The sequence below is a fragment of the Nanorana parkeri genome, unplaced genomic scaffold (genome assembly GCF_000935625.1).
Source record: "Nanorana parkeri isolate BGI_ZX_2015 unplaced genomic scaffold, ASM93562v1 scaffold46, whole genome shotgun sequence".
Classification (NCBI taxonomy): domain Eukaryota; kingdom Metazoa; phylum Chordata; class Amphibia; order Anura; family Dicroglossidae; genus Nanorana; species Nanorana parkeri.
Genome location: NW_017306314.1, coordinates 2,666,685 through 2,691,651, shown reverse-complemented (window position 1 = coordinate 2,691,651; position 24,967 = coordinate 2,666,685). Strand labels below are relative to the sequence as shown.

General features: G+C 41.2%; 1 protein-coding gene across 1 annotated transcript in view; it reads left to right on the top strand.

Annotated features, from left to right (window-relative positions):
- Nucleotides 1-24,967, top strand: part of ACOXL (acyl-CoA oxidase-like) — a 273,176-nt gene that overhangs the window by 151,759 nt on the left and 96,450 nt on the right. The window contains exon 14 of the mRNA XM_018573020.1: nucleotides 12,768-12,877. Within this exon, the coding sequence (XP_018428522.1) occupies nucleotides 12,768-12,877 (110 nt within the window). The remainder of the gene's footprint in view (nucleotides 1-12,767; nucleotides 12,878-24,967) is intronic.

Genomic DNA, 24,967 nt, shown 5'->3' with positions numbered 1-24,967 from the left:
TGGCTGCATGGCTTTTCTCAGGGGGGTTTCTGGATGGTGACAACAGAGGGTCATGCCTGTATAATGTGTGTTGAAAGGTCCCCCTGTAGTCTTCATTGGAAGCCCGTGTGATCGGGTAGCAATGCAGGAGAACAATTGGGAGGCAGAGATAGAGTGTTTTCATTCTATAACAGGAAACATACTGGCAGGATCACAGATATTAGTTTTATGAGAGCTGCAGATTTCAAAATATTGCAAATGATTTTAAAATGCATTAGCATGATAAAATATTTTAATGATTTGGATTTAGATATTCTTTAAAGTACATTTCACAATGCCTATGAATTTGGTATAATTTTAATGTTTATGTAAATCTGTTAATATTTTTAAGAAGGTTAATGAAACAAGACGAAACTAAAAATATAATCTCTTCTAACACAACCATGGTTAAACAAATTCAAAATTCTAAAGCTGGCCATACATAGATTCAATTTAATCCGTGGGTGGCCCTGACGGCACCACACAGCTTGAATAAAGTTACTTTTTCAATCGGCTTTTGAACCAGCTTTTGAGCCGAGTGAGCCAGGTGGAAATTGTCAGCTGACCAGTAACTGCATCAAATCAGATGCAGTCACTGTTCCTGTTTTACGTAAGTCACGGTTGCCAGCTTTCGGAATACAATAGCTGGCAGGACAGATTTCTCCATTTATGCCCTTTAGTGAATTTGAGTGATCTTTTTTTTTTTTTAGCAGGACTGAGTGAGCAAAATGTTATGGCGTATCGCCAACTTTTAGTCTTTGTTCTATAGTAGTTAACTCTTCTTAAATCCTTCTGTATATTGTGACCTGTGACTGATCACAGTTTTTTATTACTCATAGTAGAATAAAGACGTACTATAAAACATGAGGATGTTAAAGGTTACAAAGCAAAGTACAACAGTTCCATGACCCAAAGTCGAAAGCCCACAAACCGAATCAGGTTACTGAATTTTGCGCTCTACTTTACATTGACAAGAAAAGTACCTCCTAATAATATATGAAGTAGTAGGCCTCATTCACACTTGCGAATGGGCTGGATCGCTGAGTCTTAGGCATTTCTTCGTGAGACTCATGCAATCAGCAGTGGGCAGGAGGCACTGTACACAGGGGCGTCCCGAGGGTGGGTGACACCCGGAGCGGTAACCGAGTGTCACCCCGCCGAGACGTCACTGTGCATGCGCGTGACGTCACCACGCGCGTGCGCGATTACGTCATCGCGCACGCGCGGCAGTATTCTGATACCCGGCGGGATAAGGTATGCCGCCGGGTCCCCTCCTCTCTCCTGATACTGTAGGGCGTTCGGTCCATGACCGAGCGCCTGACTTTTCAGAGGGGGGTGACACCAAAATGACTGAGTCATTTTGGTGTCACCCCTCCAATGGTGTCACCCGGGTGCGGGCCGCACCCCCCTTGTGACGCCACTGACTGTACAATACAATGACAGATGCCACCACCTATAGCTGTTCTCAGGCTGTTCACATGTAATCACACGTGCCACTATTACCTGCGGATGACCGCACCTGGACATAAACATTATGCATCCAGGTGTGATCGTCCGCAGGGAAATGCATGTGCGATTACATGCACTCGGTCTACGAACAGCTATGGGTGGTACGTTTCCCGCCCGCAGCATGAGTCTCAGAGGAATGTCTGAGACTCGCCAATCCAGCCACAATGAGAATTGTGAGTAAGCCCTAAAAAAGCTACATCAGCTTATGTTATCTAGATTAGTTTATCTGCACATACATGTATGAATTCTGTTGTGGAGTTCACTAATGAGTCGCACAAATAATATCTCAACAATTTTAAAGTGTATGTCAAGCCAATAACTTTTTCCTAATTTTTGATAGAGTAGGAAGGCATTAGAACGTCTGTCAGGTTTTAACTGCTACCAGAGGCTCCGTTACAGAGATTTACCAACAATTCCTGTCCTACTGACAGTGGAAGAAAAAGGAAAAATCTGACAGGGGTTCTGTCCTTCCCCTCCTGTTGAAGGGTTCCCCTCACTTCCTGTCTGGTAAAATGATGTCAGCACAGCAGGAAGTTAGGGTAAATGTCTGTAAAGAGGCCCCAAATAATATTAAAGACCTGACTGGAGTTCTAATCCTTCCTCACATTATCCAAAACTAACAAAAAAAAGTTTTGACTGGACATGCAATTTAACCTCTTGCCGTCCGCCCGTAGTAGAAAAACGGACGGACGGCACTGCTGCAGTGGCGGGCATTTTTTTTCTGCTCGCGCGCGCCCCCTAGCCGGCACGCACGGGCAGAAAAGACCCGTCCAATGCGAACACCCGGTACCGGGTGTTTCACATATAGGCGATCAGCGGGTCCATAGCCCGCCGATCGCCTATATGTGCTCATTTGCGTCCGCATAATGTCCCCTAATGTCTCCATAAAGAGGACCTCTCAGTGTGCCTTTGCTATTATATAGGGGGATTGTTATCCCCCTATATAATAGCAATAACAATAAGTGCAAAAAAATTAATATAAATAAAAATAAATAAAAGTCAGATATAAAAAAAGGGGAAAAAACCCCCCAAAATGTTTAACTCCCCCACCCCCACGTTTACGCGCCTATAAACGTAAATACGCGTCCGGTGCCCCAGCGCGCAAAAATTACAATTGCGCTACACATGTTACATATCGCCGCGAACGTCGCAGTGAGAGCAATCATTTTAGGGCCATCAATCACTGATAACACTAAACTGATGAGCGGTAACAGCTTTTAAAGCGTCGCCTATGGCCAATTTTGGGTATTATCGTTTTTTGAGGTTTCGCGCGCGCACGCAATTTTAAGGCTTGACATGTTTAGTGTCTTTTTACCCGACGTGACCCCATCTTTTATATTTTACCAAAAAATTGGGTAATAATAAATGTTTTATCATTTAATATAGGGGAAACTGTTTTTTTTTTTAAATTTCGGTAATTTTTCCTTAATATAGTAAAAAAATAAAACCCCCAGTGGTGAATAAATACCACCAAAAGAAAGCTCTATCTGTCCCCAAAAAAGGGTATAAAATTCATTTCAGTACAGCGCTGCATGACGGAATAAATGTCAGTCAAAGTACCGCAGCGCTGAATACTGAAAAATGGCCTGGATGGGAAGGGGGGTTTAACACCGCGGATGTCAACTGGTTAATGTTTCTTCCCTTGAACTGCATTTATCCATGCTTCCTCCACTTTATTTGAGCTGTCATTCACTATTTGTAGCCTAATTCGTTCTGTGGTTACTGAATGACAGCTAGAATAGAAGGAAGAGCATCAGTCTTTTGAGGGCTAAGTATGTGTTTGTGTAAGTGGTAAAATGGGAGGCACTTCTGCCTTTGTGTGCAGTGGTGTAGGAGCTGAAGGTCTTAATTTGGACCCAGCCACTAGTGCAACTGCTGTGACCTTTGTTTTAATACTATTGAATAAACTGAATTTTGTGATATTGTTACTTTGAAAACAAGACTATTCATTCACCTAGCACAGGTATTTGTTCATTGAATTGTATGCAAAGTAAAGATGACTATTCGCTGTTTGAATTTCATCTGATTTCTGCTAAATCAGACCAAATTTTAGCTGTTGGTGATCCTGCCACCACCACCTCGCTCAACAAAAGTCGAAAATTGTTGGCCAAAAATTTACTGCATCCAATCAGATGCCACAGGTCCGACCAGCTGCTGAATACAATATCCAACAGGGGAGATTCCCTTATCTACGGGGAATTAGTTGATTTCTCTTGTTCAGCCAGCAGCTGAACACCAGATTTGTAATGTGTATATATACTTATATTGGTCCACATTGGCACAATCTAAATATATATATATATATATACCGTGTATATGTGTGTGTGTGTGTGTGTGTGTGTATATACCGATAGATATATATCATTGGCAGGACCACAGGGATGGTGTAATGCACTGCACTAGCTGCAGGCACAGACGCTGAGCTGTGCTGAGAGATTTCGTCTGTGCTTTTAAAACAGCTGGTCAATAGCTCAGAATGGTGGTCATTCAGAGGACACCTAACTCCTAGTATTTTTCTCAAAAAATACTAAGCTTACTTTTATTAGTGGACGAGAGCAGTGCCATGCCGTGGTCGCTTTTCTTAGCACAGCGGCTGTTCCTTGACCTGGAAGATGTTGTAATATGCTGTAGTAGCTGCAGCTACTACAATGTATTACACAATCCTTGTGGCCATTTATATATATTTACACCGTGCCAAGCTAGAGCAGTGCAAATATATATACATTTTTAAAGCTCAAGAGTTCAGCTTTAATTTGTTACCTATATTAACCATATAAAATGGTGAGTGCTGAATGGTTGCAATAGGCAGTAAAAGCATACTGTTATTTTCAGCCAGTCATATCTCCTGTTTTCTAATGAGAAATGGGTATGGACTCTAGTACTGTACATGGGCTGCATCTTCTGTGTGTCCTTTTCTTTCCCACTATACCATTATTTTGCAGACTGTGTAATGAATTCCTAGTATTGATCAGTACACATGGACAGAGTCTTGAGGCTTGATGTATATTTTCGGTTTACTTTCCGTGAATAAGCAATGTATACCACAGTTCTCAAAACATAAAGCAAGCTGTAATCTTTTGTCACTCAAGGAAGGATGTAATCTTGAGAACAATAGCTGAGAAACTGACTTTCTGCAGCTTTGTTCGACTTTACCAAGAAAAACAACATTACAGGTCTATAAGAGGGTTCCTATATCTGTAGGACAGTGAGCATCCATATCATTAGCGCTGTTGATTCATAGTGACTCATTTCAGACAGTTGTCTAGACACGGCTCACAAGAAGAACTAGGTGTTTGTTTCAGTAATGGAATCTGATGCCAAGAAGTAAGGATGTTCCTACCAGCGATGTCATTGCTGATAAGAACCGCGCCACTTGCAGGCTATAAACACGAGACTCTGCAAATAGTGTTGCGTTCAGAGACACAGCTTTTACAGTAAATATGCAAATTGATACCTTGCATCTATTTGTTTCCTCAATCTTGCCTTAGCAGCATGCAGTAATTACCGTATGTTCTTTGACTAATGAAGCTACTGTGTTTCACAAATCTGTAAACTACCATAACTGAAGTGGGTATGAATTTGTGAAGGAAGCTTTTTCTTTGTGCACACCAGACTTCCTGAATGCATTGTTAAGGGTCTGTCCACACCATATGCCGTGCGTTCCGGCCATGTTCCGGCCGGCAGGAGGGGGTGTGGCGGGCCATTGAAGTGAATGGCGCCGTAGCCTAGCCCTGCGGCCGCAATGCGATCGCACGCGCGGGATCGCAGGGCACATTGTGCTTGCGGTCCGGTCAAAATAGTGCTCACAGCATTTTGAACGCACCGCACTGGACCGGAACACAGGCACAATGTGCTCTGCGATCCCGTGCGGGCGATCGCATTGCGGCGGAGGGCGTGGCTACGGCGCCATTCACTTCAATGGCCCCCTCCTGCCTGGCAAAAAAGGGAGCCGGCCGCAATGCGATGCAGTGCGTTCCGGCCGGAAAGTGGCTGGAACGCACTGCATATGGTGTGAACAGACCCTAAAGGCCTAGTAAACTAAAAGTATAGTTTTTTTGAGTAAACATTTACATCCTAAATTCACAAACAGTTGGGACGCTGTGTAATATCTACATAACAACAGAATGCAATGATTTGCAAATCTCATAAACCCAAATTTTATTCCCAATAGAAAAAAGAAAACGTATCTAATGTTTAAACTTAGAAAATGTACAATTTTAGGGAAAAAAATAAGGTAATCAAATTTTATAAGGTAATCAGATTTGAAATTGATGGCAGCAACACATCTCATAAAAGTTGGGACAGGGCAACAAAAAGCTGGCAAAGTAGGTGAAACGCAATATTGTATGCCTGTGCTCTTTGCCCCCTCAGATGGCACTGCATTAAAAACAGTCATGATTCTATGATGGACATTACTGCATGGGCTCAGGAATACTTCCAAAAATCACTGCCTGTGAACACAATTCGCCGTGCCATCCAAAAATGCAAGTTAAAGCTGTATCATGCAAAGAAGAAGCCATATCTGAACATGATCTAGAAACGCCGCTGTCATCTGGAAAGGTTTGTTGCAAAGTGGAAAACATCTGGAAAGGCACCATCAATGCTAAAAGAGCAGCAGGTTTTACAGCAGCATATGCTGCCATCCAGACGATGTATTTTTCAGGGAAAGCCTTGCATATTTAATCAGGACAAAGTTAAACTGCATACTGCATCTGTGACTGGGCAGCACAGTGGTGTACGGATTAGCACTTCTGCCTTGTCGCACTTGGGGTCCTTTGGTTTGAATACAGGGCCAGATTTTCCACAAGGCCCAGCCTTGGGGCAGCATGGAGTAGAGGGGCAGCAGGGGTGTGGAACTCCTATCTCCCCATGCCCGGGATATGTAGTTCTGGGCGCCGGGCCGGTAGTTGTTTTCTACATTTAGCCCTGCTTTGGGCAAGCAGAGCTAAATGTACAGTGGGGAAACCGCCGCTTGTTTTGTACAAGTGATCCCAGCGATGTCACCGATATCACTTGTATGCAGGTCTGCCATTCTCCATGGGTGGGGGGTTTGGCGGTAGGGAGGAACCTGGCCTTAGGGCACCAGAGAGAGTAAATCCTGCCATGGCCAAGTCACTATCTGCAGGGAGTTTGCATGTTCTCCCCGTGCTTGTGTTGGTTTCCTCTGGGTACTCCGGTTTCCTCCCACACCCCAAAGACATGCTGGTAGGTTAATTGGCTCCACTCTAAATTGGCCCTCTTATGTATGCATGTGAGATAGAGACCTTAGATAAGCTCCTTGGGGGCAGGGACTGATGTGAATGTGCAACTATGAAAATTGTCAGCGCTATATAAATGCCTGTATTAAATAAATTACAACAGCATGGCTTCGTAGTAGAAGTGTCTGGGTGCTTAACTGACCTGCCTGCAGTACAGCCTTTTCACCAATTGAAAATATTTGGTGCATCTTGAAATGAAAAATATGATGAAGACCCAGGACTGTTGAGCAGTTAGACTCCTATATAAGGCAAGAATGGGACAATATTAATCTCCCAAAACTCCAGCCATGTTTACCACGGTGTAGCATCCCCTCTTCTTTCAACAAAGCTCTGTAAAAGTCTGGGAACTGCATCTATGTATCTGCGTGTGGTGGTGGTGGTGGTGGAGTTTCACAGAATCAGAGTTCAAGTCTCAGTATGAAATATAAACCCTCATAAATGACTCTTGTACATAGATCTACTCAGATACTGTATAATGCACCATATTGAATGCATCAGAAGATATGTGGGAGGAAATCCTCACACGTGTGTCTGACTTGTTATTTAACTTCTTTAAGTAGTGAGTTACACTGCATTCATTTATATTACTGGTGCTGCAGATAAGTCTATTAGTTGTCCTTTAAGATAAGTATATCGAGTACTATAAACAATATGTCATGTCCTGTTTAGATTTTCCCTTATCTTCAGGTGCACAGCCATTTTGGATGATAACTGGTTAATAGATAAAAGTGCAGGGCTGTTATTTGTACTGGGTCAGAAGAACAACTGTTTGAAAAAGACATTTGCATTCATGCAAAAGAAAAAACACTAACGGAAAACTGTAATTTCTCTCACGTTCTGTCTACCTTGTGCAGTGACATTTTGTTACTGTTAAAATGGTCCACCAACTAAAGTGTAAAATTAAAAATCAGCCCAGGCTACTCATCCTAAATCTCTGCCTCTCTCCTTCAGAACTTCCTTTTTGCCGCAAGAAGTCATAAGCTTTCGGATTGAATGATGCCCAGTGTCATTCATCTTCAGTGACGTGCAGTACCTTCCGTGCTGGGTGAGGCATTCTCCCTTTTGCACCGCTTCCCCCCTGGAGCCTGCCGCCCCCAGTGTGCACCACCCCTACGACTGCTGACACCCCACCCCCCAACCCAGTCAGCAAGCTATGTGTGGAGGAGGAAGGGAGGAGACAGAGAGGAGCCTCCCTGTCCCTCACTGGTTAGGTATCGAGATCGATGTCCTCAGTGGGTTTTTTGTTGTTTTTTTTTATAAGACAGCTTGAACTAATGGCGCTTTGCCATTGGTTCAAACCATCCACAGAGCTTAAGCTTCTAAAGGTGGCCATACACTTTACAACCATCGCAAGACCTTAGTCTTGCGATGGTTGTAAAGTACTTTAAAAAAACGTACGATCTGCCCATCTTGGACAGGCAGATCGTACTTGCGATCATCGCAAGCCCGCCCCCTTGGGGGGCGGGCTTGCGATGACTGCAATGAGGGGTGGGCTTGCAAGGACGGCAAACGGGCAGTGTGCGCGTGCGCACACCGTCCCGTTCGTCAGTTGTCGAACAAGCAGGCCACTCACTCGCCGAGAATCGTACGATTCCCGGCGGCTTTTTCAGCCTGCTTGTTCGATGGAAGACGTGCGACCGTACAGTAGAAACGGTCGCACGCCTTCCATACACTGTACGATTCTCGTACGATCGCGGGATTTCCCGCTATTCTTGTACGAGAATCGTACAGTGTATGGGCACCTTTACACAGAGTAGAGGCTGTTGCAGCTCTTACCTCACTATGTTAGGTCACACAAGCAGTGGGGAAGCCCGCTGCTGTGTCACCTAGCTTAGCTGTGAAAAGCCAGATGCAGCGACGCCTGTTATTAACAGGCCGCTTAGTCCATGACAGGTTACAAAGCGGGGAGGCTTTCCCTGCGATGTAACCGCTTACAAGCTGCTCTGAATGGAGAAAAAGCTGTCAGCTTCAGACTTGAAGCTGACAGCTTTTTCCTCCATAATACTAGGTGAGGCTCTGCCTCCCCCTACCGCACGTCCCTGTTCATCTTGGAAAACTGAGGACTGTCTGTAAAAGGTCATTATAAAAAAAATAGCCCGGAAGTCTCCCTGCACAGCTTTATTGCTGTTTGTGTCCCCATGTGTAGATTTGAAAATCTGTCAGGTTGTTGTTAAAAGGAGACATGAAGAACCACAATGAAACTGTAATAGTTATAGCCCTTCCTCATTTTATCAGAAACTAAAAAAAAAATGTACAGTATATCTCCACTCTCAAACCACCCCATTCTCATACTTGAATCATAGGGTGCTTGTCCTCACAGGCTTCTGTATATATTTTAATTCAGCACAGCTGCCCACACAGCCACATCATTCATTCACAGATCATTTCATAGCATCTGTAAATGAAAAACTAAAAAAATGAAAAAGACCTATCTGAAACCAAGGCAGGGGGACACGTAGTTTTCAGTGGAGTACAAATGTGGGGCATCTCTGGCTCTGTGAATGAGAAAACTGCAAGTCCCATCTGGGACCGTGGCAGAGGGACACGCAATTCACAAAGAAGTACAGGTGACATCCCCACACTTGTAGTTCATTGATAACTTCCTTCAGCTCCATACCAATCCACTGATCACAGTTGCAGTGCTCTGCCGACTTCAGTGCAGAACATTAATAAATGGACTTTTTCTTTTTGCAATAAAGGCGCATTTATAAATTTTTTGCAAAAAGTGGAATATGTATTGATATAATACAATGCAATAATACATTGATGTTGATGATTATAAATATATGGAAACAAGCCTACAGTTTGTTCTGCTGGCTAGAGAGAGTTGACATGAGATTTTCGTACCCAATAAGTGATATTTACCTAGTTGAATGGCTCATTCACTTGGTTGTTAAAAACGCTGCATACAGATCCGCAGTGATTATTTCCGCAAATTGCAAATACATGGCCCCCATGCACACAGCTGTGTCTGGGGCCGTGTCCTTGTGTTGCGCACAGATGCATTAAAAAAAAATGGAACAGAGCTGCTTCTGGGGCCGCAAATAGTGCATTCTCTATGCATATGTAAACCTGTGTACAGTATATGTGCATAAATGCATAATGCATGAATTATTTTAAAACACCTGAAATCCAGTGGAGGCCCTGGCCATTCAGAAATCCAGTCCTGTGCTAAGATTTCTGCTTGGAGAGATGCAGAGTTTGCAGAAATGTCTAAAGATGTCTAGCCAAAACATCTATCTGAAAAGCAGGTAGTACACACACCTCTTCCAAGGAACAACGCACTGCAGCAAAAAAGGTGCCTAAAATCAATCTGGGATTGAAATAAAGCAATCTGGGATTGCATACAGTGCTAGAAATATTTGTACGCATTAAAAAAGGCATACTGACCGAATGTGTCTATGCACGCCAATACACATCTACAAAGATGCTTTTTTTATGCATGAGATTGTGCTCTTGCATTCCTTTTATATCAATGTGAATGAGCCCAAAAATTTAAAAATGTTACCTTCTAGTCCTGATAATAAATGAATAAAGAAAATGCATAAAAAGTGGTATTTGTCCCCTTCAAATGATGTGTGAATGGACATGCAGTCTTGTGTTGCAGAAGCCTGCATAGTCTTGTACCCAGCAGACACCCCTCGTTCTCTTTCTTGACAAATCAATAGCAAATACGTGGGAAAATGTAAACTAGGTAAATTACTTTCCCCAGAGAAACCAAAAGTATCTTTGTGATTTAAAAAAAAAGATCTCAATCATTGTCCAGCAGGAATTGACTATGTTAGGTGACCGTTGTTGCTGGCTTCTATAATTAGTAAGATAAAGAGCATCAGGCTAGCCCATAGCAACTATCCGAAAGTAATTTGTAAATTCTATGACTAAGAACTGATGTACGATGAATTTAGATTCATCTGATGGCTGTTTTGGGTTTCTGCATATTGCACATCATTTCAGCTGTTTGCATTCTTCTATTAAATGAGCTCACAAATACAGCCAATTTTTTTTTTTTATATAAATACCACTCATCTTATCCATTTATGTTTTCCCTTTGTAAATAATAGGGCTTTAGCATCTTGTGAATTCTTTCTGCCATGCCTAATTAACTCAATTGCAATTTTCAGTTTATGTTAAACTGATAAATGGCAACTTGATATATTTTTATTAAAGTAAAACTGTTTAGTTTGGAGTTGGATGCTGCTGTTACCTGAATTTTATATCGAACTGTTTATGTTGCTTGACACGCAATGTTTTTTTAATTGAAATTGTGTTTGTTGCCTTGCTGAATAAAAGTGAAGGACAAACCTTCCTGGAATCTTCCTGGGAGTCCCTGTCTCGTGCTGCAGATACCAGTTGAGTCTGTTCCCCTTAAAATACTGTGTGTGGGTAAATATATAGAGATATATAGATATCTATATACAGATATATAGATATCTATATATAGATATCTATATATATATATATATAATTATTGTAGACCATCACGGGATAGAGCTTGGAGCGGTGGCTACTTTACAAAACACACAGGGACCAAGGGGAACAAAAGTAGGCAGCCTCCAGGAAGGACAGTGTCCGCACCAATTCAGAGATTATTTGAGCATCTACAGCTGAGTGATACACAAATAAGATACATTTTTGTTAATAGTTAAGGTACTTGAATGCAGTTTAGTGTCACTTTTAAGGGGTTCTAAACCCTCTATTTTTTTGCCTATATCTACAGTAGATATATGCAAAAAGGTTTTTTTAAAACGCTTTAACAGCGGTTTAAACTTACCCCGTTTTCGCTGCGCGCTCCCGCCCGAGAATCCGAAACTGCTCGGGCGGCCGCAAAGCATCTTGGGGCGGGTGCATGCACAGTTCGGATTTTTGGCCGGGAGACTAGCAGTGACGCAAGGTAAGTCTATAAACGCATGCACCCGCATGCAGACACCGCTGGATCGGAAGTGCCAGCAAGGACAGAGGAGTCCGTGCTGGATCGGAGAGCTGCCGCACCGCTGGAGGGACAGATGAAAACATCAGGTAAGAAGAGAAAGATCGGATTAAGAGACATAATTTAAGGTAAGTGCTAACATTAACATTGGGGGAGGGGAAACTTTTTTACTTTAATGTCCCTTTAATGAATACATCTGCATTCATGTGGGCCTTTTTATATCTGCCTGGAGTTCAGCTCTAAGGCAGAAGTAAAGTGGTTATTAAAAAAGTAAAAGCACTCCGTAGGTGTTTTCTATAATGTGCAAGTATGCACAGCATATTAACACATTATTGCAAACGGTCCCCTCCAGCGCTGTGCTTTACGCTGTCTAATCTCTCGCCTGACCTGCTATCTTCTCCCGATCTCCTTCCAGGTTCAGCCTTTTGATTGGCTGGCCCAGCATGATGCAACTCCCATGCATTTTGGCACAGGACCTGTGGCTGGCCATGTGTGACTCGCAGAAACAAAAATTGCTGACAAAAAAAACAGATTGCTATAAAAAAAAAAAACTGCCTGTCAGCATTTTTGTTAAACACACTTTACTTTTACTTCAAAGATATAAGTACACAGTTTATGCAGTTTTGTTCTTACATGAGATGTGCATAAAAAGTCCCTAACATGGGTCAAGAGCCACTGTCAGAGAAAATCACATTTTTATTTCAGACACGGCACATCTTAGCCGGCGTAGCATTGGACACTAGAGCTTACATGCTATACCACACCGCACTTGCTAGTAAACTCATGTACATTGCAGTCATTTGTGCTCATCGTAGGCACATAGTAAATACCATAAGGATATCACTAGTCCACTTGATGCACTGGCATAGGCACATAAGCTTTAGTAAATCAAGTCCTATGTGTAGATACTGAGCAAGTGGTAATGAATAAATACAATATATTGCCAGCAGTATGAAATGTGTCAATTTGTTTAGTTATCTGTGCTATTGGGATATGTCATGTCAAGAACTACATTTAATGGCATTTATCTCCTGTGTTTTTGCTGCGTTTTACAGGTGGTGGTAAGGGAGCTCCTGGCACAGTACACCAGACAGTATGAGGAAAGTCCAGTCTTTGGCCTCCTCAGAAATTGGACCAGCTCCATCAGTGACAGACTAAGAACAAGGTAGAGTTTGTATTCATTATAATATTCGTATATTGACACACTTGCCAACTATCTCTCATTGAAAATGCAAACTAATACACCAACACATCAAACCACTAGTTCTTTTGGTCGTGATTATAACTAAACACTTTTGGAAAATTTGCAAATGTTGACAAGCATTGATATTCTAAATGATCATTTTTTTTTACTATTGATATTAAATTGTACCCCCATGTCTAATGGCACTGCTCAAAAATTAGAAGTACATACACAGGAGGGTATGACTAGGGGCTACAGGTGAAGAGACACCATCACTTTGCACGGTCAGTGTCTGTGTAAGTGAGCGTATTCTTGAGATTGGTTTGAGATGCTTCTGAGATCATCCAGAATTCATTGCCGGTGCAGTGAACCTTTAGTTGCTTTGGAATTTCCATATACTTTTTTGGGGGAGAGAAGCAGTTCCTAAGCAAACAAAAGGCGCTTAAGCTTTCCCCCTGACCCACTGATACTTATCAAAGGGTCCCCCTCCCCGCTGCTACCTCAATCACAGCTGGCACAAAATACCCAGTGCTTCCAGGTACTGGGGGAACACATGACCCTTCCAATAATTCAGTACTTGGGCTTAGCGATTTTTTGTGAATTATTGGTAACCTGTACATCCTAGCCTGTGCACTGCCACATGATGGAGGAGGTGACTAGCTAGCTGAGTTGTGTTTGCTTTTACGCAGTGTGATGTTACCATGTCTTATACGCTTACAAGGGATAAGGCTTGGATGATTATTATTATTATTATGATACAGGACTTGTATAGCGCCAAAAGTTTGCACAGCGCTTTACAATATAAGGAAGACATTACAATACAATTCAAGATAAGATGGTAAGGAGGGCCTACAATTCTAAAAAGGAGGGGCAAGTGATACATGAGGAGGTAAATACATAAATGAATGAGGATAAGTAAATGAGGATGATAAATACAGGTCAATTTTCTTCTATAAAAATGCCTTGTGTTCTGGGTAACACTGGGCATTGTGCAAGTACATTTGGGCCTACCTATTTGGGGTCCACAAGGTGGGTATTTTATGTTATAAAAAGGCCATATGAAAGGTCTGATGCATGAGGATGCACTTTCAGCAAGAGAATCTACTTAACAAATGCTGCTTAATGGTTCTTAGCTGTGATCACCTGTTAAGATGTTTAATATTAGAGATTTTCTATACTATGTAAAAAGTGGACGCTGCTGATCCCTCCATGTAGCCAAACAGTATTTTCCCTCCCTAGCAAACAGTATTTTCCTAGTGCTCTTGTTTACTTTGATCTCTCAGAAGATCTATCCATTCTACTCTGTCTATTTGAATGTAATAGCAGCCAAGATGTTAGAAGATAGAAGATCTGGGTGTTGCTAAAGTGAGAGATCTCTTGTATAAAGCTGATCATACAACTGTTAGAATTTTGGCAGATTCACAGGAATCGGCTGACATTTTCACAGTGGACAGCCCTGCTGCCATCACAAAAGATGATTACTCAATTGACTTTTGTTGAAGGAAATCCCAGTTTCTGCATTTAGGGAGAAGGGGGTCAAACAGGACCCATTTTCAGATAAACCTAAAAAGAATTTAGTGGACAGTGCTTCCATAGCCTTTACAAAAATTTCCAGATTATCACTTGACATGTACAGAGATTTCCTTTGCGCTGAAAAGAGGAAATTACCAACATAAAGTACTATTATGATTCACGGTCATGAGACTGAAAGTAAGAAAATGAACAATCACACTATTAAGAGATACAAATTAAGTCAGTCAGCTATAACTGAAACCACAGAAAAGGCTAATAGATTACATAAAGTTGCATATATATTTGTGAATATACTTGTATTTGATATTAAGCATGAACTACATGGGTAGTTTATATCTTAAAAAATATCCAGAAGTATACACCACTTCCATTAAATTAATAGTAAGATTCAGTTGGCTTTTTGTGAAATCTGAAGGTTTGTAACAATGAATCATTTTCCATAGAATCATTCCTGAATTTAGTTTCGTCATTTTCAGGCCTAAAATGTGGAATATAACATGGGTGCAAAAATGGAAAAAAGGGCCTCAGTCATGAAGGGGTTAATGGCGTGGGTGAATATGTAATGAATGAGGTGGCGCATTTATTAGAAACAGACTTACTAAGGAATTATTCTGTAACCAGCACAGAGGCTTTTCAGATTGCACCAATAGTGATATTCACTGAACACAGGAGGGATTAGGTGTGGCCACTTAGGCTACATTTACCTGAGCACTTGATATAGAAGACTATCTGACACCCATGTTGTTTGGAGCAGCATTTTGCCTGGGATCAAACCCTCTGTTGACAGATAGGCACATTGGGGGATTAAAGGGTTTCTAAAGCCTCCGTTTTTTTTGCATATATCTACTGCTAGCAAGCAGTAGATATATGCAAAAAGTTTTAAAACGGTTAAAACTTACCCCGTCTTCGTCGCGCGCTCCCGTCAGAAAATCAGAAACTGCTTGGGCGGCCTGCTTGCAGACACCGTGGGACAGGATGTACCAGCAAGAGCAGAGGAGTCAGCGCTGGATCGGAGGGCAGCAGCAGCGCTGGAGGGACAGATGAAAACATTAGGGAAGAAGAAGATCGGATTAAGAGACATCATTTAAGGTAAGTGCTAACATTAACATGGGGGGGGGGGATGTGACTTTAATGTCACTTTAAGTATAATTATTAGGCAGCCATTGGCACCCCATAACTACTAAATTATTTACTGAACATACTCAGAATTTAGGGGGTTCTTGGTAGGGTGCAGAAGCACCTGCCAAGCTCCCTGTTTTACTACCTGTGTGACTAACCTAAAAGCTGAAGTGAGAGAACTGTCTCTTTTAGATAGATATCACTTTAACAGGTATTGTTATTGGAGGCTTTCACTTTTTAATGCAGTTCTGGTGAGCACTGTAATATTTTGGATATCCCAGTGTTTGTCCCCAGGACAAATAGGTTCTTTCCCGAGGGACACAAAAAGCTGCAGTGTCCTGACATAGGTGATAATTCTTCCCCACAAATCCAAAAACTAAAGAAAAAAGTTTTGTCTTTAGATGCACTTTATTGATTTGTTAGCAAGCTTTCGTATAGGCAGGCCTGGATCAAATTGTAGCAAAGTAGGATTTCTTAAGGGATATGTCTCTTTATTTACATGAACTGTTGACTATTCCTGGCTTTGTAAATGTGAATACAGTAAGCTTGTAATGTTGTGTATGTTGAATTCTATGCATATGTTGTGCTGAAGTTCTGTGACCTACTTAGAATCACCCATGTCCTTGAGATTTTATACGTCAAAATGTTTGTTGCAAAATGATGTTGGTATTTCATTTTATAGGGAGTGTCAGTATTTACACTCATGTATATATTTCTCCATTTCAGTTTTGCGTACACTGCAGCTTTTCTGTTTATTAGCACTTTGTCTTTTTACTTCCTCATTGTATTGTTTTACATTTTTATAGGCAAGCTGGTGGCGTTATTGATGAGAACATTGTTCACAGCTTCCTTTACCGTGTCACAAATTTTTCACAGAACAGTTTATTCATCTTTATAACATGTGCATTAGTTATCTCTTCACACATCAAAGAGATAAGAACGGTTTGTGTAAGCAGGTGTAGTGAAGCATAATAAAGGTATACTTCAGGTTAGATTTGAATTGCTGAATGCTTCAGTCCTCACATTCATCTTGTGGAGAAGTTCTCATCTTCTGAATGTCCTAGGAGTCAGTCCAGAGAAAAAGTGCCATTCTTTGAGTACACTGAAGACTCATCCACAAACATAGAACATCAGAGGAAGGTTATATGAGGTGGTGTAATGCTGTTATATCCAAATGCCCAATGAAAAGCATCCAAATCTGGCTGCATTACATTTTATAAAGCACAAGTTAAATTTAGCGGACCTCCTAGCGAATCTCACTAACTGGGATGGCAGTTGGCAGGGCTTAGCTCTGAAGTAAAAGAAAAGTCAGGCCCCTGCTAACAAAGAGTTTTAGGGACTTGGAGGCCTCCTTAAAATGGTGATTTACTGCACACTCAAATTTGTAAAAACCCTGACAAAATAAATGTTAAAATCAAGTCTGAGTATGAAGAATGGGGATCAGGAATTTGCTCACAGTTAAATCATTGTGGAAGGGAGGGAGGTCTGTTATTTCATTTAAAGCTGGGATCCTAGTTAATTTTGTAGCATTAATGTTAAATATATTGGGGGGAATTTATCACAACTAGAGCAGCTGTGCATGGCAACCAATCAGCTTCTCTCTTCAGTTTGTTCAGTTAAGATTTGAAAATGAAACAGAGACGCTGATTGGTTGTCATGCACAGCTGCTCCAGTTTTTGTCTGCTCCAGTTTTGATAAATTCCCCTAACTGTATATAATATAAGTGTGCTATTTTTTATATTAAATAATTCCAGTTGATGAGAAAAATATCATCTTGAACTCTGACATCATAGTTTCCAATAAAAAAGTGCTGCTATGGCTGGGCACTCAGAGGAGGTATCAGGCAAGTGGATATGTCACTTCAGCACACTGCGTGGCACTGGAAAAAACTGCAATTACCATCATGCAATGGCAGTTGTAGTTGTAAGTGAGAGAGAATGTGGCCGGGAGTCTCCTGGCTTGTCAATCAATCAACGCATAGTAAGTGGGTGGGCCAGCCTTTGTCAATCCACTTAAGCAAGTGGTAACGTAACTACACCGCCACTCAATGTTCCTAAGAACTACACTGGGTAATGTATACGACTGCTGGCCATGGGTGGGTGATTACCTCTGTATCAAAACAAGAACAGAATGCACAAAGATATGAAATTACCTTTTAGGAAATTACATAACATTCCAGGTTTAAACATGTACTGTGAATGTCTACTAATACAAGCAAGCCTCCTCAGAAAGACTCATTTTCATCTGATGTCTTGTACAATATACAAACAAATGTTATGATATTTATTATGGCCCTGGAGATAAGTGACCCATGTGCATTACTTTACATTGTAACACTGCCTTTGGTACTGTTTTACATTTTATGATTTAATGTTTCCCACATGGTATGCTAGCTCTTCAAGCTAGGCTGAGCTTGTATTCAGAGTGTTGTAGCTGCCTGACAAAAAAAAACCCCAGGCTTCTCTTTGATTTTCTTGGCATTTTTTATTATTACTTTATCTGAGGATTGAAGAGTATATGGGATGATTTAATGTTCCAAGAATTAATTTAAATAATCTAGATTGTTATGTTCTTAAGCACTCCAAAGGTTTGTCCAGTCTTAAAGTCAGTTACACTTACATGGTAGTTTCCCCCAATCTTATGCTCACCTATCTCCATCCAGTAAGATAATGCTAACTGGAGCACATAGCCACCTTTCAAATTTTCCTGGCTGGGTCCTCCCATGCGCTTTAAACTCTCGTTCCTTACAAATAATACAGACCTTTCCTTATCTCCCCTCCTCATCTCCATAACCTCTCTTTGTGCACAGGCAGAGAGCATAGCACGTCATCAGGTCACAAGATTTTTGGCAAAATCAGCAGGTTGTTTTTTGCACTTATCTATCAGATATACCAAAACACTTTTGATGATATATTTAAAAGACTAAAAGGGAGCAAATAATAGAAGTTAATTGTTAGGAGAACTATGAGGTGAATGAAAATCACTCATCCTCATAGTTCGAGCCGATGTATGACAATGAAACTGTCACACGTCGGTTCAATAGATCAGGAAGTGAGGGAACACATACCGTCGCTCGCTCAATTCTCGATCATCTCCCTGCAGAGAGTCGTGACTCTCAGTCACCACTCCCCGCAGGGATTCCCCCCCTCCCCTGCCTGATCTTCCAGCGCTGACTGGAGGAATGAACAGGGGAGGGGACGGGTAAAGCTGGCTCTGCCTCTAGATAGGCAGAGTCAGCTGTCATTCACGCAGCTGGGTGGATTTCAACAGCATTGTCGGGATCCGTCTCGGCTGTGGCGGTCTCAGTATATCGCTAGCTGTAGCTCACGATATACTGAGCTTTGGTTCACAGGAGGACGCTACTATATGTCCTCCCATGGCCCTTAAGAGAACTATGGGGGAAAACACTTACCCCATAGTTCTCTTTTAAATGCACTTTAAATGCTAAAATAAAAACTAAAACTTATGGTTCTTCCAGCCGGTGGTGTTTGCTGCAGATTAACCCAAATTCATACATATGTGCTTGCAAAATGCTACATCTGTTACTGGTTAAAGTGTAACTCTATTTTTTCCCCACTTTTTTTTACCCAATGGGAATTTATGTCAGCTGTTTTGTATTTGTATAGTTATGTATTGTTACCTGCTTATGTCTATAGAATATTTGCTAAACCCAGCATTGCATAGTTCACTTTTTCACTTTCAAATTTTGGCGAATCAGCCAGGATGTTTTCAAAATTCTTTAACTGGTATCATCATACCCCTGATGTAGTACATTTATTTAATTAAAAAGTGAGTTTATTGATCTGACAAGCCACTCCATCCATGTGTTTTTCAGTCTGACTTCCTGGACATCATACGTTAGGTCAAGCTAAATTTTTTAGGTATTCAGTGACACACAGGACCACCAACATTGAGATTAGTCATCTGGAAGACCACAGTATTAAAACAAAGCTATCTGCAGAAGCCTATTCTTTATTATAATTATATCCAGAGGATGGGTTGCAGCACTATGGCTGATGTCAGATGGACAATTCTGTTGCTACTAAATTTCGATTGCTAGTAATGGAAGCAACATCTTGTTGCCTCAGTTACAGAGGTAACAATTCCATAGGGACAAACAGGCAGCATTCATTGCAATCCTGCCGCTAACAGTGTTGCCAAATCGCCACCAGCAGAGTCGTCTCTCTAAAATCAGCCTTAAAGTATAGTTCTACTTTAGCAGTCAAATATGAGAAAACGTGTTGCTATTCACACAGCATACTTTAAAATAATGTTTTTTTAAATATATTTTGTACCTTTTTAAATGTTTCTTTGGTGAAGGCCTTTGTGCAGGTTCCAAGCTCCAAGTTTGAAAGTGAAAGTAGAGGGTCAAACTGAGAGACAGACTGAGCTGCCTCTCATATAATGCATGTAACCTTTGTTAGGATGTGTTAAAAATCTTTAAAACTGATAATGAAATCTGCCTGCACAGATACAGATAGGTTTACTCTAAGGAACCCTAACTTGTCACTGCCCCCTCCTAACCATTACATTGGGGGAACTAAGAAGGATTTAAATATAAAACACTTAAAAATGTAAGCAGCAATTTCTAAATATTCTTTAAAGTTGCACAATGCAATGAAAATATGTAACAAATATAAAATAGATGTTATTTAAATTTGGCTGAAAAAGTGGAAATACACTTTAAAGTTTTTTTATTTAGGAATGTTCAGCATACAATGGAGCATAGAGTGCTGACCTGCTGAATAAAAGTGTGCTGCAACCCATCCTTTGGATTTCTGCATATTTCAAGGTTAAAGTGGAAAACCCTCCTTGCTATTGCACACAATCCCTTGAAAAGACACGATTGCTGCTTCAGTCCCTGACTGTGTTTTTCATATATATATTGACATTAATATATATGTTAACATTGATTATCTTGTTTCAATGGCACCTGGAAGTGGGTGGGATATATTAGGCAACAAGTAAACATTTTGTCGCTGAAGTTAATGTGTTAAAAAGTGTAAGGATTTGAGCGACTTTGAGAAGGGCCAAATTGTGATGGCTAGATGAATGGGTCAGCGCAGCTCTGAAACTGCAGGTCCCATGGGATGTTCTTGGTCTGCAGTGGTCAAGACCTACCAAATGTGTGTTCCAAGGAAAGCAAACCAGCAAACCAGTGAACTGCTAATGTACATGGAGAGTGAAGACCGTGTAGTCCGATCCAATAGTAGAGCTACTTTTGCTGAAAAAGTGAATGCTTTTGATAGAAAGGTGTCTGAACACACAGTGCATTGCAGTTTGTTGCATATGGGGCTGCATAGCTGCAGATCAGTGAGGGTGTCCATGCTGACCTGCATCCACCACCAAAGTACCTAAAATGGCCACGTGAGCATCAGAACTGGACCACAGAGCATTGGAAGAAGGTGGCCTGGTCTGATGAATCACGGTTTTTTTTACATCATGTGGCTGGCTGGGTGTGTATGTGTCGCTTACCTGGGGAAGAGATAGCACCAGGATGCACTATGGGAAGAAGGCAAGCCAGCGGAGGCAGTGTGGTGCTTTGGGCAATGTTCTCCTGGGAGACTTTGGATCCTGCCATTCATGTGGTTGTTATCCCCTACCCCCTACCTAAACATTGTTGCTGACCAAGTACATCTTCATGGAAACGGTTTTAACTATTCCTTACACTATCTAAAAATTCCCTACTGTATCCAAAAGAGTGTTTTGGCTTTAGATATACTGTTCTTTAATATAGTTCTAATCTATTAGGCCAATATTTAGAACTGAACTATCACATCTAATGCAAATATATATGGAAACTGAGTCATGTCCATAATGTAAATTATGAAAGAATTATTACTGCAATGTCTATAGTGAAGTTTATTATCTTGTTTATTTCAGTTTAATGAATCATCCAGTAATAATACTGTAATGTGTCCGGTTCTGCTTTTACAGAGGTGGTGATTCATGCAAGAACACCATTTTCAGTGAGATCATGCGTTATGCTATCTAAGTCGCCAAGGTACAGGTGAAATCTTATAATCTCTCTGTGAAAAATAATGCTGAGTGAAAAAATACTCTAGAAATTCACATAAATGTATTCAGTGACACTCTTAAACAACCAGTGCATAGTACAGCCTATTTATTTTTCTGATTAGATTTGATTAGAGTAGTGGTTTTGCAATCCTTCTCATGTTGGATCTCCAGGTAGTAGTTTGTCATGGCTCCAAAGAGGTCCCAATAGAATTAATGTGCTATCATCAAAAGTTGACTGTGATCACATTTGAGGTCCTGACCCACAAGCAGTGCTTCACCTATATACTGCTAATACAGTGCAGACAATACATAATACCATGAATGGATTAAATGATCTGTATGTAGCCCTGTACTACCGATCATTTAACCCATTCATATTAGCAGAGGATAATTGTAAATGTATTGTTGCAGGCACTCTATATGTACATGTACTATATACTACATATAGAATGCACTGCAACAATAGATTTACAATTATCCTCTGCTAATATGAATGGATTAAATGATCTGTATGTAGCCCTGTACTACCGATCATTTAACCCATTCATGTTAGCAGTGCAGCAATACATCTATATGTACGGTACATATACAGCACAGATTGGACTAGAACCTGGGCATGTTGTTTCTACCATACTTTCATCTTCATTTCTTCAGAATCAACACTTACAGTAGAACTGAAGCATTTTTTTTTTAGCTTTGACTGATGGAGGGAAGGGGTTATAACCCCTATCGGCGGTTTTTTTTTTGCATTCTGTGCCCGATTGGAGAGATTTCCTTTCATTTCCTGTCCGATAGCCACAACAGTAAATCCCTCCAAAGTGAAAACAATTCCTGGTGGCCAGCAGGGTCACCTTCCCATTGGAGAATTTCCCATCTTTTCCTGTTCTGACAACCCAAAATTTAGGATTTTCTTTGATAATGGTCACCAGAACAAACAGAGGAGTTGAATCTCCCTAACAGGGACACACACAACAATAACAGCCTATATTTGGAAGTGTGAAAAGAAAGTTCTGGAGCTGTGTGGTTATTTTCTTGGTGTTTCTCATCCAACCGTAGTAAAGTGATGTGAATATGGGTGATCTGGCTAATGTGTAGGCAGTTTCATCAATTCAAAGGATCTCCACAGTATCCTTGGCTCGATAGTGGACAAAGTAGATGTAGGAATTGAAATGCCACATTGATTAAAATCATGCAATACATAAATATATTTGTATGAAGTTGTATCTGGAATTTTGGCGCTTCAATGCCTACATCTACCGTGAAAAATAAAAACCTGACAGATGCCTCTCCACAGTTTTGGCTTCAGTTGCACTTTAAATACTGGTCAGGGTTATGATAGCGAATCCAATTGTGGCCCCAGTGAAAAGTAAGCATCAGGTAGCCCCTCGTTTGTTGTCATGGTCCATTTGTTGTGGTTACATAGTGATCCGGTTTTGAGCAGCATTGTCACACTCTATTATCAGGCATGATGTAATGCACTTACTGTACATACAGTATTAGGATCACCTCAAACTTCTGTTTTTTTATTATGTGGAATGATGTATGTACTATTTGCATAGTGTGTTACTTTGCATTGTGACACTGCAATTTCCTTGGCATTGCTCCAGCAAATGGAGTCCTACCTCAGTTCCACCTGAGGACAGAAGGTGATTCGGAGAGGAAGCTGTGCTCAGCGGGCGGGGTGACTGAATTCTTCATAACAAAGATTTATCACCTGTCTTGTCCTTATCTGAACTGCAGCCTACTAGAATAGTCTACCTTTTCTTGACCACTGTCTTCCCTGTAACAACTATAGAAATGGCGCCATGCTTTCAGGGTTACATAGGGTCACCTGATTAGCCAGGCAACCTTGTCAGGGCTTCTGAAAGTGTTTCCTGCTTTTAACGATTGGTTGGCTATTGCTGTGTTATTGTACAACAATAGTTTATCACAGGGATAGGCAACTCCAGTTGTTGTGGAAGTACAAGTCCCATGAGGCGTAGCAAGACACTGACAGCCACAGGCATGACTTCGAGAGGCAGAAGCATGGAGGGATTGGTAGTTTTACCACAGCTGGAGTGCTGAGGTTGTCTACGCCTGGTTTATTATCTTGATTACACATTTAATTTAAATCTGTTATGCTTTTATTACTGTGATAGGCTGTTTATACAGCCAAAGTACTGATAATCATCATACTTTTATAACTAGGATGCAATGTTTATTCAGATAAAGGACTGATAATTTTAAAGCGGAACTGCCACCAAGAACTGCTATGTAAAACAAAACAGTCCTGGTCTATTAACTCTTGTTAGACATAACTATATCTGTATTGTTCCCCAGCACGTCCCAGCACATGCGGCAACAAGCTTCCTGTATATGCAGGTACCCACTGCTTGTGTACATTGAAAATCTCACACGTCCCTCCAGAACTACCACTGGGTGGTTTGGAGTTTGGTGGAGCTGTGAGGGCACTTAGATGTGATTTTGTTCTTACTGTTTTAAAAATAATAAAATTTTTGTAAAAGAAAATCTCACATATGCGCACAGCTTGCTGAACTCATCACCTTGGTCTAGCATTGATCCAGTCACCTAGTCAATTAGGTGTATATACTGTCAACTTTTTTTTTATTTTGCTGTGTTCCATTAAGGGGATTTAACTTTCTGTCTGAGAGACATTACAGGAAGAGGGAGGAAATCTCTCTAAAGTTAGACCGTTGTCACCAGACCAGGTGTCCCCATTGAAAGATTTCCCTATAACCCTGTTTCAGTAACAACAGCCCGCATGGATGAACAAAGAAAATATTACAGTGCATGGCCAGCTTTAATCTGTTGAGCAGCAGTAATCTCATCGGGAGAACATAGTTCCACAACAAGGCTTTTGTTGCACTTTTTTCCCGGACTGAAACGCTTAAAACAAGAAATCTCATTCATTTCTATAGCCCCCATTCACACCTGAGCATTGGGTCGCACGTAGCAAAACACCTGTAGCTGGAACAAGTGCATGAGCATTTTTTGTCATGCAATTTGTCCCCATAGAATTAATAGGAAACGCTTGAAAATGTACGTTGCGCTTGTTGCTGCGCGTATTTGTGCCATTTTGCCCATTTACATGAATGCGACAAAACAGCTAATAAAAACATGCGACTTTGTATACGCACAAAAATGTATGTAAACCGCGCAAAAAAAAAGTGCAGAATCCACACTGAAACGCCGTCGCCTGTGTGTGAACAAGGCCTAAGATCTAGCATCAGTGATCAGGAGTAGTAAGCGCATTGTCTTGCTCTGAGATCTGACAGCAGAGATCAGGAGCAGTGAGCACATAGTCTCATGCTGAGATCTGATAGTTGTGATCAGGAGCAGTGAGCACATAGTTCCACGCTGAGATCCAGCAGCAGAAATCAGGAGCAGTGAGCACATAGTCCA